Source organism: Rutilus rutilus (genome assembly GCF_951802725.1).
Source record: "Rutilus rutilus genome assembly, chromosome: 20".
Classification (NCBI taxonomy): Eukaryota; Metazoa; Chordata; class Actinopteri; order Cypriniformes; family Leuciscidae; genus Rutilus; species Rutilus rutilus.
The window spans coordinates 12,340,932-12,355,577 of NC_140225.1; the positions used below are offsets into that span (position 1 = coordinate 12,340,932).

At 38.6% G+C, this 14,646-nt stretch overlaps 1 protein-coding gene across 5 annotated transcripts in view; it reads left to right on the forward strand.

The window, feature by feature from the left end:
• usp54a (ubiquitin specific peptidase 54a) overlaps positions 1 to 14,646 on the forward strand; it is a 49,999-nt gene that overhangs the window by 19,305 nt on the left and 16,048 nt on the right. For all 5 annotated transcript variants that reach the window (XM_084390579.1, XM_084390577.1, XM_084390578.1 and 2 more), the window contains exons 2-6: positions 1,955 to 2,551; positions 9,387 to 9,479; positions 11,583 to 11,717; positions 12,639 to 12,752; positions 13,235 to 13,317. In XM_084390579.1, the coding sequence (XP_084246705.1) occupies positions 2,405 to 2,551; positions 9,387 to 9,479; positions 11,583 to 11,717; positions 12,639 to 12,752; positions 13,235 to 13,317 (572 nt within the window). In that variant the 5' untranslated portion in view covers positions 1,955 to 2,404. The remainder of the gene's footprint in view (positions 1 to 1,954; positions 2,552 to 9,386; positions 9,480 to 11,582; positions 11,718 to 12,638; positions 12,753 to 13,234; positions 13,318 to 14,646) is intronic.

Genomic DNA, 14,646 nt, shown 5'->3' on the forward strand with positions numbered 1-14,646 from the left:
CACTGTCTGGGAGCTAATGAGGACCTTACAGTAAACACTGCTAGTTCTGTTTTCTGCCAGACAGGATAATCCACCGTCTGATCAAGATAATCTGTCTGCTTGACCTGCCGTTCGACCTACTTCACCCCCTGCTGACCAAGCAGAGGCACAGTACACAGCCTACCTGGGAAAAAGAACCCACCATAAGTGTATGCACATTTTTTGTGATGTCTTCAATGTTAAAGTACTTTCTACTATCCTAGATAAATGTGCAGAGACATCTAAGTAAGCCTTTTTTTTTTTTTTTGGTTGAATTCCCCAAACAAAGTAAACTTCTAAGCTTTGTGGCACTTTTAACATTGCTCGGCTTGTTTGCATGGCCCAGTGAGGTCAGTAATACCTGGAGAGAGTTATCAGCTAGTATAACTTTCCTACTCATCACATGGTCACTGCTCCAAGCAAAGCTTTGACAAATCTGTCCGAAAGACTAATGCAGATGAGTGTTTGAAAGAGGACATTATACCCTGTTGTTTATAGGCAAAGCATATTTTATGAGCGAGTTTAGGCGTTAATGTGGTTTCAAAGCCATAAACACAGACATGGAATCCAGTGACATCAGCAGTGTAAGGTCAGCCGGTGACTCACAGCTGGGTAAACACACATCCTGGTAGAATTTCTTTCTACATTTCAGTCTCAATCAGTACTTTTTCTTTGTAAATATTTTTCTTCTGTTCATCCATTCTCTTTGGCTCTTGTCATCTTTGTTCCTTTTTGCCTTTTCCTGTCAGTCTGTGGTCCTCCCACCTCTCTTGTTTTATTCTGCGTTCCTTGAAAACTGCCCTCAAGTCTGCATTCGTTAAAAGCACATCAGACGTGATGGAAATTTGCTAAACTCTTGAGAGGAACGGCTCTAAGCTGCGGCTTTTAAACTTCATGCCTCTTTGGACGTCTTTCTAACCTTAATGCAAGTGCACAGGCTGGCTGAGTGCTGCTAACATAGCTAAGGCCACCAGTGGGAGAGTGGTTTAAGAGCTGTGATTATTTTATCACTTGTTGAGTTATGTCAGAGTGTTGTGTCTGGAAGGTCGACCTGTAAGTCATGTGTCAGTGCAGGACATCAACAGTCAGCTATGGGATGTTCTTTATGCTGGCTTGGAGTGGGACAAACAGATAACAGATCCCTGACTGGGACCACAATGGAAATAAGCCCTAGGGATTTATTGTGTTGTGACTTTGTTTTTTTGTTTCTTTTATAATGTATGGTGCAAAGCTGTATCGTATTTTAAAGAAAAGGGTCAAATAAAATCAATCAATCAATCAATCAATAAATCCTTGTCTGCTCCCAAGTGTTATTTTAGTCAGCAGGATGAAATCTGAGTCAGATTGTATAGGAAATTTCACAGCTACGGTGTTAAGACGTCACTGTTTGAGTAAAGGCCCGTTCACACCAAGCACGATAACTATAAAGATAACGATAAAGATATAATTCTAAAAATCGTTCTCCATATTAAAGAATAACAGAGTTCACACCACAACTATAACGATAAAGATATGAGGAACGATATCGTTGGGATCACTTTCAGAACGATTTTTTTCCAGCTGTCAAACGATAAAACACTGACAGGCAATCAGAATCCATTCTAATTTAAAGGTCTCGCGCATTTAAAATGGGGCGGGCGCGCGCGTGCTTAGAATAAAAAGACCGTTATCGGTCGTTGGTGTGGACGCATATGTAGTTATCTTTATCGTTATCTTTATAGTTATCGTGCTTGGTGTGAACGGGCCTTTAGTCTATGCTCACTTTCACAGAATTTTCATTTTTGGGTGTACTATCCTTTTAAGGGTTCCTACATGTATGGTCATGGAAAACCTTGAAATATTAAGAAATTTGTTTGATTTAAACAAAATAAAAAATGTAACCAAAATTTGATTGAGTGTGAGATGTTAAAATTTTTTTTTTTTTTTTTTTTTTCAGATATACAGTGTTGTGAAGATTCACGCCTTGTGACCTGTTTACAAGTAGGACAAGACTCTTGCCGTCAGTCTGCACACTGTTGCTTCTGTTTAATGGTGTAGCACAGAACGCAGTAGTGAAGATCACCACACCTCCTACAACCCAAAAGTATAGTAGTGTGAAATTCCACAACCAAGTCCCAGAGAGCAGTTAATAAGGCCAAGAGGCAGCATTTGCTTTTTTTGTCTGATGCAAGAGGACAACAAGAAGCCAACACCCTTGGATGAACGTTTCCCCAGTACAAATGTATATATTTTATATTTTCTGATTGCAAAAACAGACCATTGAACTTTTTAAAGAAATATTTGCATCTTTTGGATACAACACTAATGCATTTCCCCTCGGCTTTGGAAAGATGAACATGAGATTAAGCGGAGGGACGATTTAGAGTTTGTGCAGATTTCCTCCACCATGTCATGGAAAAGAAACTATTTTGCATCTGGCAGCAGTGGGTTACAGGGCATATTCACCCCACGAACCATGACATCAATCGCCCCCAGCAAAGGACTCATCAACGAGCCGGGACAGAACAGCTGCTTCCTGAACAGCGCTCTACAGGTAGGACGACATATGTTCATGCTATATAAACACATCTTATGTGTTACCTCCTTTTAATTTCAGAAATCTGATCAGGGACTTATAGTACAAATAGTTTCTCATGACTTTTGACACAAATTATTCGTCTTTATATGGTGCTTTTAGGGATTGTATCTCAGATGTATCAAGTGACTCAGTGTGGTCTCTATTAAACTTTGCACACTTGGAGGAAAACCCACATGAGCTTGCCGAGATGTTTTCATCAACTGTTCGGATCTACTTTTGCTTTGTAGGCTGCGAGGATAAATATTTTGCATATTCTTTCATTAATTAATGACTTGTGTGTTGCGTGACCTCAATAGATGCTTCCTCTCATGGGCGAAATTGTGCTCCCCTCATGATTAGCCATTTAAAGCAACAAGTCAAGCGGCTAGATGCATATGGCAGCAGTAGGAACGGTGCACTGGCTCTTTACTCGTAGCTCTCCTCGCATGAGCGCCATTAGACAGAAACCACTGTGCCTTTTATCCATTGTGCTGCTCGTTGGAGCCTGCGTTAGATTTAGTGATGATTCAAGCACTGTCTGCACTAGACCCCACAAACAACTGTCAGACGCACACTGTCCTGGCCGGTAATTACCCTGCACAGCAACCTGCCATTACTCACCCTCTATTTTTGGATTACTGTATAATCAGCTATATGGAAATAAAGGGGCTTAGCTGGCTGATAATATGTCTAAAGCTACAAATTAGCCAGTCAGTTATGACTGGTTTGGGGGGTTGGGTGTTTGAGGGAGTGTCGCGGCTGGATTGTCTGTTGCCATGAAGATTAACAATATGGCAAAACCCGGGGCGAAAACAGTAATCCTGTTTTCCAAAACGTATATCTAACCATCTTGATATACTTGAAATGCAAATGTAAAATGAAGTCTTTAAAATGTAACAAAATTGAGATTAAGTCAACAGTGGCTGGTCGTATTGAGCGGCCAGCGAAGGTCAGTAAAAGAAAACATCCATTAGAATAGGATTACACTAATAAATTCATGTAATATTTCTTGCAACGAGAGTGGTAGGGGACATGTTATTCTTGGAGCTCAATGGCGACTGACTGGACTGAACTGCCAGGAGTGGCGGTAATCAAAAAGTCGGATGTGAATGAAAATAAATAAATATTAATTGTTTTTTTTTTAAGTATTTTTTTAAGCAATTTACAGAAAATAGAAAATGATTGTAACTGTTTTATTTAATGAGCCTTAATGTATAAATCTCGAATAGTTGTCTTAACTTGGTTGGCAGGTCAGCTGACTTGCCAGTGGATGGTGGCAGGTCACGTGACCTGTCAGTGTCGGCTTCTGTCGGCCAGCTGAAGATTGAACCCCCACTCCTTAATTAAGTAAAAGAAAAGAGCCAGTTGGTGGGAAAAATTACATTCTTCACTCTTGTTATAATTATTAACTTATTTAACATTCAATACACATGCATGAAGTTTAAAACAAGAAGGGGATAGCCTCGTGAAAAAAAGAAAAAACATGAACATCGCGGTTACGGCTGCTTGCCATCCTCCATGGTTGGTTTGTCAGTATCGTGGTATTACAATATTGTGGTTATTGCGACAGCGTTGAAACAAGTTTCCTCAGAAATCACAGACAAATCTATATCTGTGACAGCCCTAGGCTGGTGAAGGCCGTTTAATACTGTGGATAAATTTATATATATTCATATAAAAATATAACAATTACATTCTATAATATAAATAATGTTCTGAACTGCTGGCAAGCTAAAAAAGAAAAATAAATAAATAATTCTTCACTTTGAACCCTGAAATCGTTAGGTCAGGTTTGTTCTTGAAATAAACATGTTGCACATGGTGTGAAATGGTCACATTCCGTGAAGGAAAGTCCTCACATGACCGCTCACATTATTTGAATGTTTGATGAGCTGAAGAAAGTAACTCAGTTTCAGTCAGTCATAGTAATTTTCATTCCGTTTCAGTCTATCTCTCTTTTTCATCAGCTCTGCCTCCTGTCTGCTTTCCGTTCCCTGGATCTGAAGCGTGTAATTTGGTTAGTGATGGGCCGTGGTGTCCATCTTTGCAGAGGGCTATCTCTGATCTGTCCAGTTTGGGGATTCGTGTAGTTTTGCTCGCTCTTATTAAACTAATCTTTCAAGCAACGTCCTATTGCAGTTCATGTATTTCACAATGACAATCTCCACAGTTCATCTAAAAAGACCATTTCTTAAAAGATTGTCTAAAGTTTCCTTGATCCTGCTGCCATTGACTTGTTTTGCACATATATTTATGATTTTATTTTTTAACCGTCAAATTGTCTTTAGTTTCAACTGTCCCTTTACAGGGGCTTGACATTCCCCTCAGTGATGACGGCGAGTCAGAACATTGCTTTAATGAGCAGATGTGACCCAGGTTGGCAAGCGAACACCTGTACTATTTGTAAGGTCCTGCAGGCTTCTCATCAATACGGCCAGTCGCATCCCATACAACTATACAACTCTACTGGACAGTTGAAAAGCTGGATTTTGTTGTTAGACATTCTCAGAGGCAAACTCAATGGCATGTCAAAAGCTCCCAGAACTTGAGTGTCAAATCAGTGATGTCAAATCAATAGAAGGGGACACTGTGCCCTGATGTTGACCGCTTGAGACATGGACACACTAGCTAGTCCATGGCCACTGGCTGAGAATGTCCCTGTGTGTCTGCAGAGCTGCGTACATACACCCAGAGACCAGGATTTGCTTATTGTTAGAAAAGTCCTGAAAATATCTTTGTCTAAGGTGTTTGGTTCTGTTTCTTTCCTCTCCAGTGCAGTTAGAATGTATTTAAACAATATTAATGTTGATATGTTGTAATATAAAAAAAAACTGTTTTGCTTGATTTTATTTATTTATTTTAACCCTATTTATCCAACCCATCTCCTGAAGGTATAATAAATAAAACTGTTTTTACGTCATCTTTTTATCATATCAATATTTTTATAGTGTACCTAATATTATTTAATATTTTACAATTATTTAAAACTATTGCTTATAATTTTTTTAGTATCAAATTATCCTGTTATTATAATTATACAGGAAACTACAAGACAACCATAAATTCATTCGCACTTGCCGGACAATGATGGCTCACATGGCAAAGCATTGCTGATTGGTTCATAACTTTCAGCATGTTCTTACTAGGAGTGGAAATCTTTTCGACTCTCATGATTCCATTCTTGTGGTCACAATTCCGGCATGTCTTATTTAAGGCTATTTTCTATGCGTTAAAATATTGATATAGGAACTGTTGTTGTCAAGTTAGTTTCATTTGTCCCCCGTTGCAAGCCTGTGCACTCTCTAAACTGTCCGGGTGCTCCACTGTTCTTTGTTCTGTCAACATCACGTTATTATCATGTAAAAAAAATATATATATATATATACATACATACATACATACATACACACCCTTTCCAAAAAATTTGAATATCATGGGAAAGTTTATTTATTTCCATAATTCCATTCAAAACGTTAAACTTCCATAGATTATAGATTCAGGGCCCACAGCTTAAACGATTTAAAGTATTTAGTTGTTTATTTGTACATAATTTGGGCTTCCAGCTCATAAAACCCACGAAAACAGGATTTCAAAAAATTTAAATATTACATGAAATCACACAGTAATTACACAGTGATACCATGGTCATTGAACCAGGTTTGGGTTATTTTGGCAGTGTGGGCAGGTGCAAATCCTGCTGGAAAATGAAGGAAGCATGAAGTGCTCTGAAATGTCCTGGTAGACGGCTGCGTTGACTCTGGATTTAATAAAGCACAGTGGACCAAAGTCCTCTTTTCTGATGAGAGCAAATTTTGCATCTCATTTGAAATCCAAGGTCCCAGAGTCTGGAGGAAGAATGGAGAGGCACACAATCCAAGATGCTTGATGTCCAGTGTGAAGTTTCCACAGTCTGTGTTGGTTTGGGGAGCCATGTCATCGGCTGGTGTTGGTCCACTGCGCTGTCCACTGAACGCAGCCGTCTACCAGGACATTTTCAGAGCACTTCATGCTTCCTTCAGCAGACAAGCTTTATGGAGATGCTGACTTCATTTTCCAGCAGGATTTGCACCTGCCCACACTGCCAAAATAACCAAAACCTGGTTCAATGACCATGGTATCACTGTGTAATTACTGTGTGATTTCATGTTTAGTTTAGTTTAGTTTAGTTTAGTTTATTTATACTGTGTGATTTCATGTAATGTTCAAATTTTTTGAAATCCTGTTTTCGTGGGTTTTATGAGCTGGAAGCCCAAATTATGTACAAATAAACAACTAAATACTTTAAATCATTTAAGTTGTGGGCCCTGAATCTATAATCTATGGAAGTTTAACGTTTTGAATGGAATTATGGAAATAAATAAACTTTTCCATGATATTCTAATGCTTTGGAAAGGGTCTCTATCTATCTATCTATCTATCTATCTATCTATCTATCTATCTATCTATCTATCTATCTATCTATCTATCTATCTATCTATCTATCTATCTATCTATCTATCTATCTATCTCTTTCTCTCTCTCTCTCTCTCTCTCTCTCTCTCTATATATATATATATATATATATATATATATATATATATATATATATATATATATATATAAATAATAATATTTTTTTTAAATACATGTTTTAAAAACCTGTGTGAATTTCTTTCTTCTGTGAAACATAAAATATATATTGAGAATGTCACAAATCATTGGTCAAAACTGAATCGATTAGAATAGTTAGAGGACAGAATCGCGATTCATATGTGAATCCGACCCTCCCACCTCCACCACTAATTCTTAATTACTCTTTTTCAACCTGTCCCGAAACACTCAGATCTTTATATTTGAGCCCTGCTTGCCAAGGTTTCGTGTAAACCTTCACTAGTTGATTTTCCTAAACAATTACTTCCTAAGGCCATTGCAAAATTAGTACGATGGATACTGTGATAGTGCTGTTTAAGTTCTCTTTTGGGCAAACATTTACATTTAAGCTTTTGTTTAAGCTAAGACTGCATTGCATTTCAAGCATTTTATTCACTTGCCTTACAGTTCCTTTTGCCACGCAAAGAGCGTCAGCAGAAGGTCATATAGGGTGAGCTGAATGACCTTAGAGATCAATGCTGTTGAGTGCAGTGGAGTTTTATTGTGCAGAGACATGTTCAATGCCCCAACTGCACTCAAACAGATGTTTTCTGATTTGTGTCTGAAATTACTCTCTAAAATTGATTCTGTCAGCACTACAGATTTTTAAAGGGTTTTTCAAAGTAAAGCGAACACACAGCTCTGCGCAAGACATTTGACTGAAGTAAGTCTTACAGTTCATTAGCTATGTTTCCATCCACCTATTTTTATGTGCATTTTGGGGTATTGCATAAAAAAAAACACTGGATGGATAGTGCGCAAAAATGAAAGTGCGCATTAATAACGTATACGCTCAACTGAGTCAGATAAACGTTTTATCCAATAAGAAAACAAGCATAAACTGTCGCGAAAACACATTTACTGAATAATTTCCTCGATGCGCATCAAAAAAGACATGACTTTGCAATGAGACGGCATAACAGGACTAACCAGCGGTTGTTCTGAAATGCCTGAGCAAAAGTCTGTCGTCAAAGGGGTTCAGTATAATTACCTCCCATAACTGTCTTATACAACTGTGTTTCCAAACAGCAGACATCTGCCTCTGAAAGCAAATTAACTTTGCATTTCGTCCACGCGTTCTGAGGGGCAAGTAATTTATTATATACGAAATTATTATATACACAGTGGCTTCTCCTACTGCTGCAACTTCCATTTTTCTCAATGATCATTAGCGCCAACTTATCAGGAAGTGACGACTTTGTTCTCTTTAGCTCACTGGATGGAAACGGTGCTTTATTTTCAAATGTTTTATGCGATATTCCAATTTTGCACATAAGTTAAATTAGCAACTTCGGATGGAAACATAGCTATTAACAGAGTTTATCACTATTAGAGTTATTAAGATCTGTTGAGGTGAAGTTTGACAGCAGATTCGTTTGGGTAACTGAGTTGTGTTTAGTGGGACTGACAGCTCTCTCAATAATTCAGCATGCAAGCGTGTAGATGTGCCGGACGAGCAGCGGGGCCATGGCACACAGTCTCAGCTCATGGCAGGCAGGTGGGGTCAGGACGGCCTCCGCAGCCTCCTGGGCATGGCCAGATGGGAGGTGTATATGATTGTGTGTCTGTGCGTGCGTGCAAGCTGCCCGGCAGGAAGCTAGCAGGTCTTTGTTTGTTCCGCTGACATTACGCATCATCCTTCTTCTGGAGATGCATACATTCCTCAAGATGAAAGACTAAAGCTGGGAAGCATGCTTATCACTTGATCTCACTCTCAGAATTGCCTCTGCTTGGTAACCTGCTCCCTGTTTCTTCAAACTCTTGGATAAATCACATGGGCTTATCAGATCTTTGACACCTGATTGGTAAGACATAATTGCTTCTCTCATGTGATTGGATGAGATTGGATTACGAGGTGTCAAGAAAGCTGAATTTAGGAGATCGTTGAAGAAAGGTGTCTGTCAGCATCAGATACAGCTTGCAAAATCTCCGTCTCCAAACTGGCTTCTGTTCTTAAGATGTCTTGCCCTCCTGAGAGAGACATTTAAGAAGGGGTGGAAAGTCAACTGCAGGCGGTGCAGAGCAGCAAGTGCTTAGGCATTTTAGAAGGTGTCTTGAAGAAGTGTCTGACGCTTGATTCAACCTTGTCTTTCAGAGAGCTTTTGTATCATGCACAGTCAGCTTCAAAGATCAGAGGTCTATGTAAACATTGCTTTGGTCTAATTTCTCATTTTTCTTACAGGTTCTCTGGCATCTGGATATCTTTCGGCGAAGTTTCCGGCAGCTCACCACACACAAGTGCATGGAAGACTCGTGCATCTTCTGCGCTCTGAAGGTAAAGCACTGAGCCCATCAGGTTTTAACATTATTCATGATGCATTTAAATCATGGAGCTGACTGGGATCTCTGCTCCATTATAGCTTTTCTAATTCAGTAGTTTCCTTTTTTTTATATGAAGCCTAATGCGTTTCTTCCATCTGTGTATGATTTAAGATTCTGAAGTGTTATGAAACATTAAATACTGAACTTTATTTTTGAAGCAGAGAGATAATCGGGTTTACACAGGTTTTTTGTTGTTGTTGTTGTTGTTGTTTGTTTTTAAGGCATAGTTCACCCCAAAATGTCATGATTTGCTCATTCTCGTGTTGTACCAAGCCTGTATGACTTTCTTTCTTCTGTGGAACGTAAAAGAGGATATTTTGAGAAATGTCTCAGTGGAGAGAAAGAAAGTCATACAGGTTTGGAATAACATTAAGCAGTAATTATAATTTTTTATGTTGGTTTAGCCTAACTGATTACCATTCGGTAAGTCTATAAAGAACAGCACCCAACAACTCCATTACACCACTGTGCATTCAAAAAGGACTTATTTCATGTTTTGTTTGCATAAGTTACTCAAATTTATGTAACCACTATTCATTCTCAAATGAGAACCAAAGACAAAAATTCACTTGCCATTTAGTTTAATTATTTTCATAATATGTATGGTTTATTTTAATGATTATTTAGGCCTAGTTATTTTGTCAAAAAGCACAAATGACCAATTATTAAAAAACACTGGATGTTTGTTCCAAAACACAAAAATCATTGTTAAATCAGTTCAAAGCTTCCAGACATTGCTTAATCTCTTGTGCTGTTGGCAGACCTTTTAACCTGTATTGTATTATGTTTATGTACTATTAAGACATGAAGTATATGGTAAAGCATTTTAAGGAATAGATGTGTGTCAAAAAACTAGCCGTCATGTGTTTAACTAGAGCTGCGTGGCAAGCAGTGCTGTGGGTATGCAACTCTTGCCGTGCCATTCCTTTTTCCGTCCCTTTTTTTTTGTCCCTCCCTCCCTCACTCTCAATTTATATTAGATTCCTTTTTAATGTTCAGGAGTGCCATTGGCGCTTTCCATCAAATGTTCAATAACTCAGCTGGAAATTAGAGAGCTCTCTCCTGAGCCCTGTGCCAGTGCAGTAGGGGGCTGCCTGTCTGCTCTCACACACAGGACTGGGACAATATGTCTGTCAGCCTGTCCGCTCTCTCTCATGGGTATAATACTGCCTCTATATTCAGCTGTCTGTGTTTCTCTGACTTTACTCCAGTATGTTTCACTGTCAGTGCATAAGTCCAGGGTATATCTTGCTTCAAACCTCTCAGAGTTTTCAGCCTTCAAAGCAAAGATGTTAATCCCGTAATGACTCCGTTTACTGAAGAGTTTCTTATATCAGCACAGAAGTCTTGCAGACAGACATGTCTTGCGTTCTTACAGCATGGGAAACCTTAGGTGTGTTCATATATACCAGGAGACACTTAATTATGCAGGGTTTAAATGTGGCTTAAGAGGGGAAAAGAGACTGCTTTTAAAGGGATAGTTCACCCCAAAATGAAAATTCATTCAATTACTCGCACATATGATGTTCTTTTTTCTGTAAAACAAGCAAAAATGTTTTTAAGAATGTCACTGCTCTTTTTCATACAAAGCAAAAAGTTGTGATTATTGGCTACATTTAAAAGTATTCTGAAGCCATTCAAATGCAGTGTTTGTGGAACAAACCAAAATGTAAGCTGTTATTTGCTGATTTGTAACATCATTTACTTAAACATGGCTTATTCATTTTCCAACATCATGTTTTAAAAGGTTTCAAAATCGTACAACTTTTTGTTTAAATTATTTTCCCAGGTGCCCTTTTAAAGCCCACTGTATAATTTTAGAAACAAATGCAAAAATTGTACCTTATCTGTCCCTAAAAAGTGTATATTAGTGCTTTAGAGTAGTAATATATATACATAAGGTACTACTATGAACCTTTTAGGGGTCCTTTTAAGGGTACTGGCCCAGTGAAGAGTGTTTTTTTTTTTTTTTTTTTTTTTAAGAAACTGGGTGGCAAGGTGTTGGTAATGTTCTCTTTGATTAACATTAACGGAAAGCTGTTGTTTGTTTTTTCAGAGCATCTTTGCGCAGTTCCAGTTTAGCAGTGAGAAGGTGCTGCCCTCTGATGCTCTCCGCTGCGCTCTGGCCAAAACCTTCCAGGATGAGCAGCGATTCCAGCTTGGCATTATGGATGACGCAGCTGAGTGTTTCGTAAGGGCTCTTGACTCTTTACCATCACTCTTTTCTTTCACTTCCCTCCCCCTTTAAAGCATCACTGCTTTTCCTCCTATTCTCCTCCATGTCCTTGCTCTTTCCATCTTCTTTAGTATGCTTTCACATGCCACATTGTACTCTCCGCTGATGAGGTAGATTTTCTTGAAGAGGATATTGCTTTGTCTTAAATATTTCTTGTGTACATTGTTAGCTCAGCTTATGACATGTGTCTTGAGTCCATCAGTACAAGTAGAAGGAAGATGTTTGTTATCCTCTTGGCCCTGTAACTATATCTCTATCTCAGTCTTTTCCTTTCATTGTTGCTTGCATGTCTGCTTCCATGTCAGTTTTCGGTAGGATGATTGATAGTACAGATAGCTGCGATGCGATCCACTGAAAAGTAAACCTTCCTGTTTGACGCTGGAATCTTTTGTAATCACAGAGAGAGACATCTCCTATTTTACACAGTGATTAATTTCCTCCTAATGGCTCATTTTAAAGGCCATAGCATCATAACATATAAGATAAAGAATGGCTCCCTGTCTCAGCCCCTCTCGACTGCTGGTTTAGCAACATTGTACAATGTGCTGACCAGTAAGAACTGCAACCACAAAGTGCAAATGCAAATTTTTTCCTTTTAACCACTATTGTTGTTTGGCCGTTATGCAAGACTGGAGACACTGGTGAAGGGCAGATGCTTGAACTTTCAACATTTCCCTGCAGAACACAACCAATCCCCCCCATAACCCAATTTCCTTAGCCATAACCCTCAGCCAAAAGAGTTATCCACAGACTCACCCACTGGACAGTGAGAATCAATTAACATGAGACATGCAGGACACACGCTGTTTCTCTTCAGTTGGATTTTGATTGGAGCACACTAAGTGTTAATATTTTAGCAATAATTCTCTTTTGCAGGAGAATATCCTCATGAGGATCCACTTTCACATCTCTGATGAGACCAAGGAGGACATCTGCACAGCCAAACACTGCATCCCTCACCAGAAGTTTGCCATGACACTCTTTGAACAGGTAAATCCCCTAAATTAACAAGCAATTAGTAGTAACAATTAACAAGTATCTTTTATTTTGAAGGCAGCATGAAATCCATTGGAAATGTATTTAACTTCCATAATGGGACATATTTCTGAATGGCAGAATATTTGTTGGGAAAAAAAAATCTAAAATGGTATACATCAGGATTTGATTTGATACGCAATTGATGTATGTCTTTTTGCTCACTTTTAAAGTATTTATTTGGCTATAAATACCTCTTTATAAGTTATGTATTTGTAAATAATGTTTTAAGATCATCATAAATGACTCGAAAAATAAGTTATTTTAGATCATAGGAAAGTAATATAAAACTAAAGAAAATTTATTGTATCAATTGTAAATTAATTTATTGTATTGAACCCTAATACACCTAGTTTTAATATACAGTAATGTTTACCACTCTGTCCATTTTTTATAGAAAGGATTACTTAACAGATATTGTTTGCTTTCTCATTTAGTGTGTGTGCAGCAACTGTGGAGCCTCCTCAGACCCCTTACCCTTCATTCAGATGGTCCACTACATCTCCACCACCTCTTTGTGGTGAGCAAAAACATCCCTGCAGCACATACACATGCACAACAGTGAGTGATGCTAAAGAATGAGGTCATTTTGAAAGCTGGGACCAAAAAGGGCCACACTGTGCACGGCACAGAAAACATCATGTCCTATACTCTTCTCCAGCTGAGCAAATGAGCTCTGCGCCACATCAAACACAGTGAAATCAATCAGAACAGAAAGAGATTCCCTCAATGGCCAAGAGCACATGGCAACAGCCAGCTTAAATATTACTCTAGGTCTCCTGGCCACTGCTTTTTATCATGGGTGATGAGCGGCCAGATCCGAAGCCGAGCCACACAGCAGAGCAGCTCCCCTTGAACCTCTGCAGTCAGACTTTGTCAGCATCTGCTTTTAGAGCTGCGAGTTGCGAGTGCAGTCTGGATTACTGCATTCAGACTGCCAGTGCGGCAGATACTTTGCGCCGTGAACAAACAGACGTAAGCACAACAACAGTGAAAGGGCTTCATGAATATTCCAGTATTCAGGAATCACTCTGTGATTAAGGAGGATTTTTATGACGATAGCTGACATTGCTATTACTGTGTAAAACACTGAACCTGAGTACTGTTACTGTCCAAGTACTGTCGCAAGGATTACAACTAATGGATTAATAAATTAGTACAATACAAATATTTAAAGTTATTCAGCTAAGCAATATTCTCTGCCTCAAAGCTTCTGCCTGATCTGCCTACATGGAACGTTAAGTGCAGTCTACATAGGCAGGCTCTGATCGGTTTCAATACGCAACATGAAAGGAATGATTCAATATTCTAATAATAATAAATGTACTTAACACGTTTTAAATAAAAAAAATCGGACTATACTTTTCAGTACTGTATGAATTGTAAGTATATTTAGCTTATCATTAGCATCCCATAATTTGGAAAAACGTGGTATCTGAGGGAGACATAAAACGTTTCCTAACTTTTGAGACGATCTTTATGGACATGCCTTTGAATCCCGCTCAGCAACTGGCCCATTAATATATAATTCAACTCATGTTTGGTCAAAGATGTGAGCATATAGGCTGTTTTCCAGCAGCTTTAAACATGGCTCTCATTCAGTCAAAAATTTTTTAATTTTAGATCATTTTATAATATTGTGTATTTGAATGTCAGTGGGAATATTTATATTAAAAGTATTGTATGGAATGATGACGAAGTCTCCCTTGTGTATATACACACTCTCACTCAGAGGAGCATGTACAGGTAACATTGTGACATTGGCAAGACTGTTACCCTGAGACCTGCCTGAGCTGTGATGTTGCTCCAGGCACGCAGTGTTGCAGTGTCTTTGAGATGCAGTGACCTC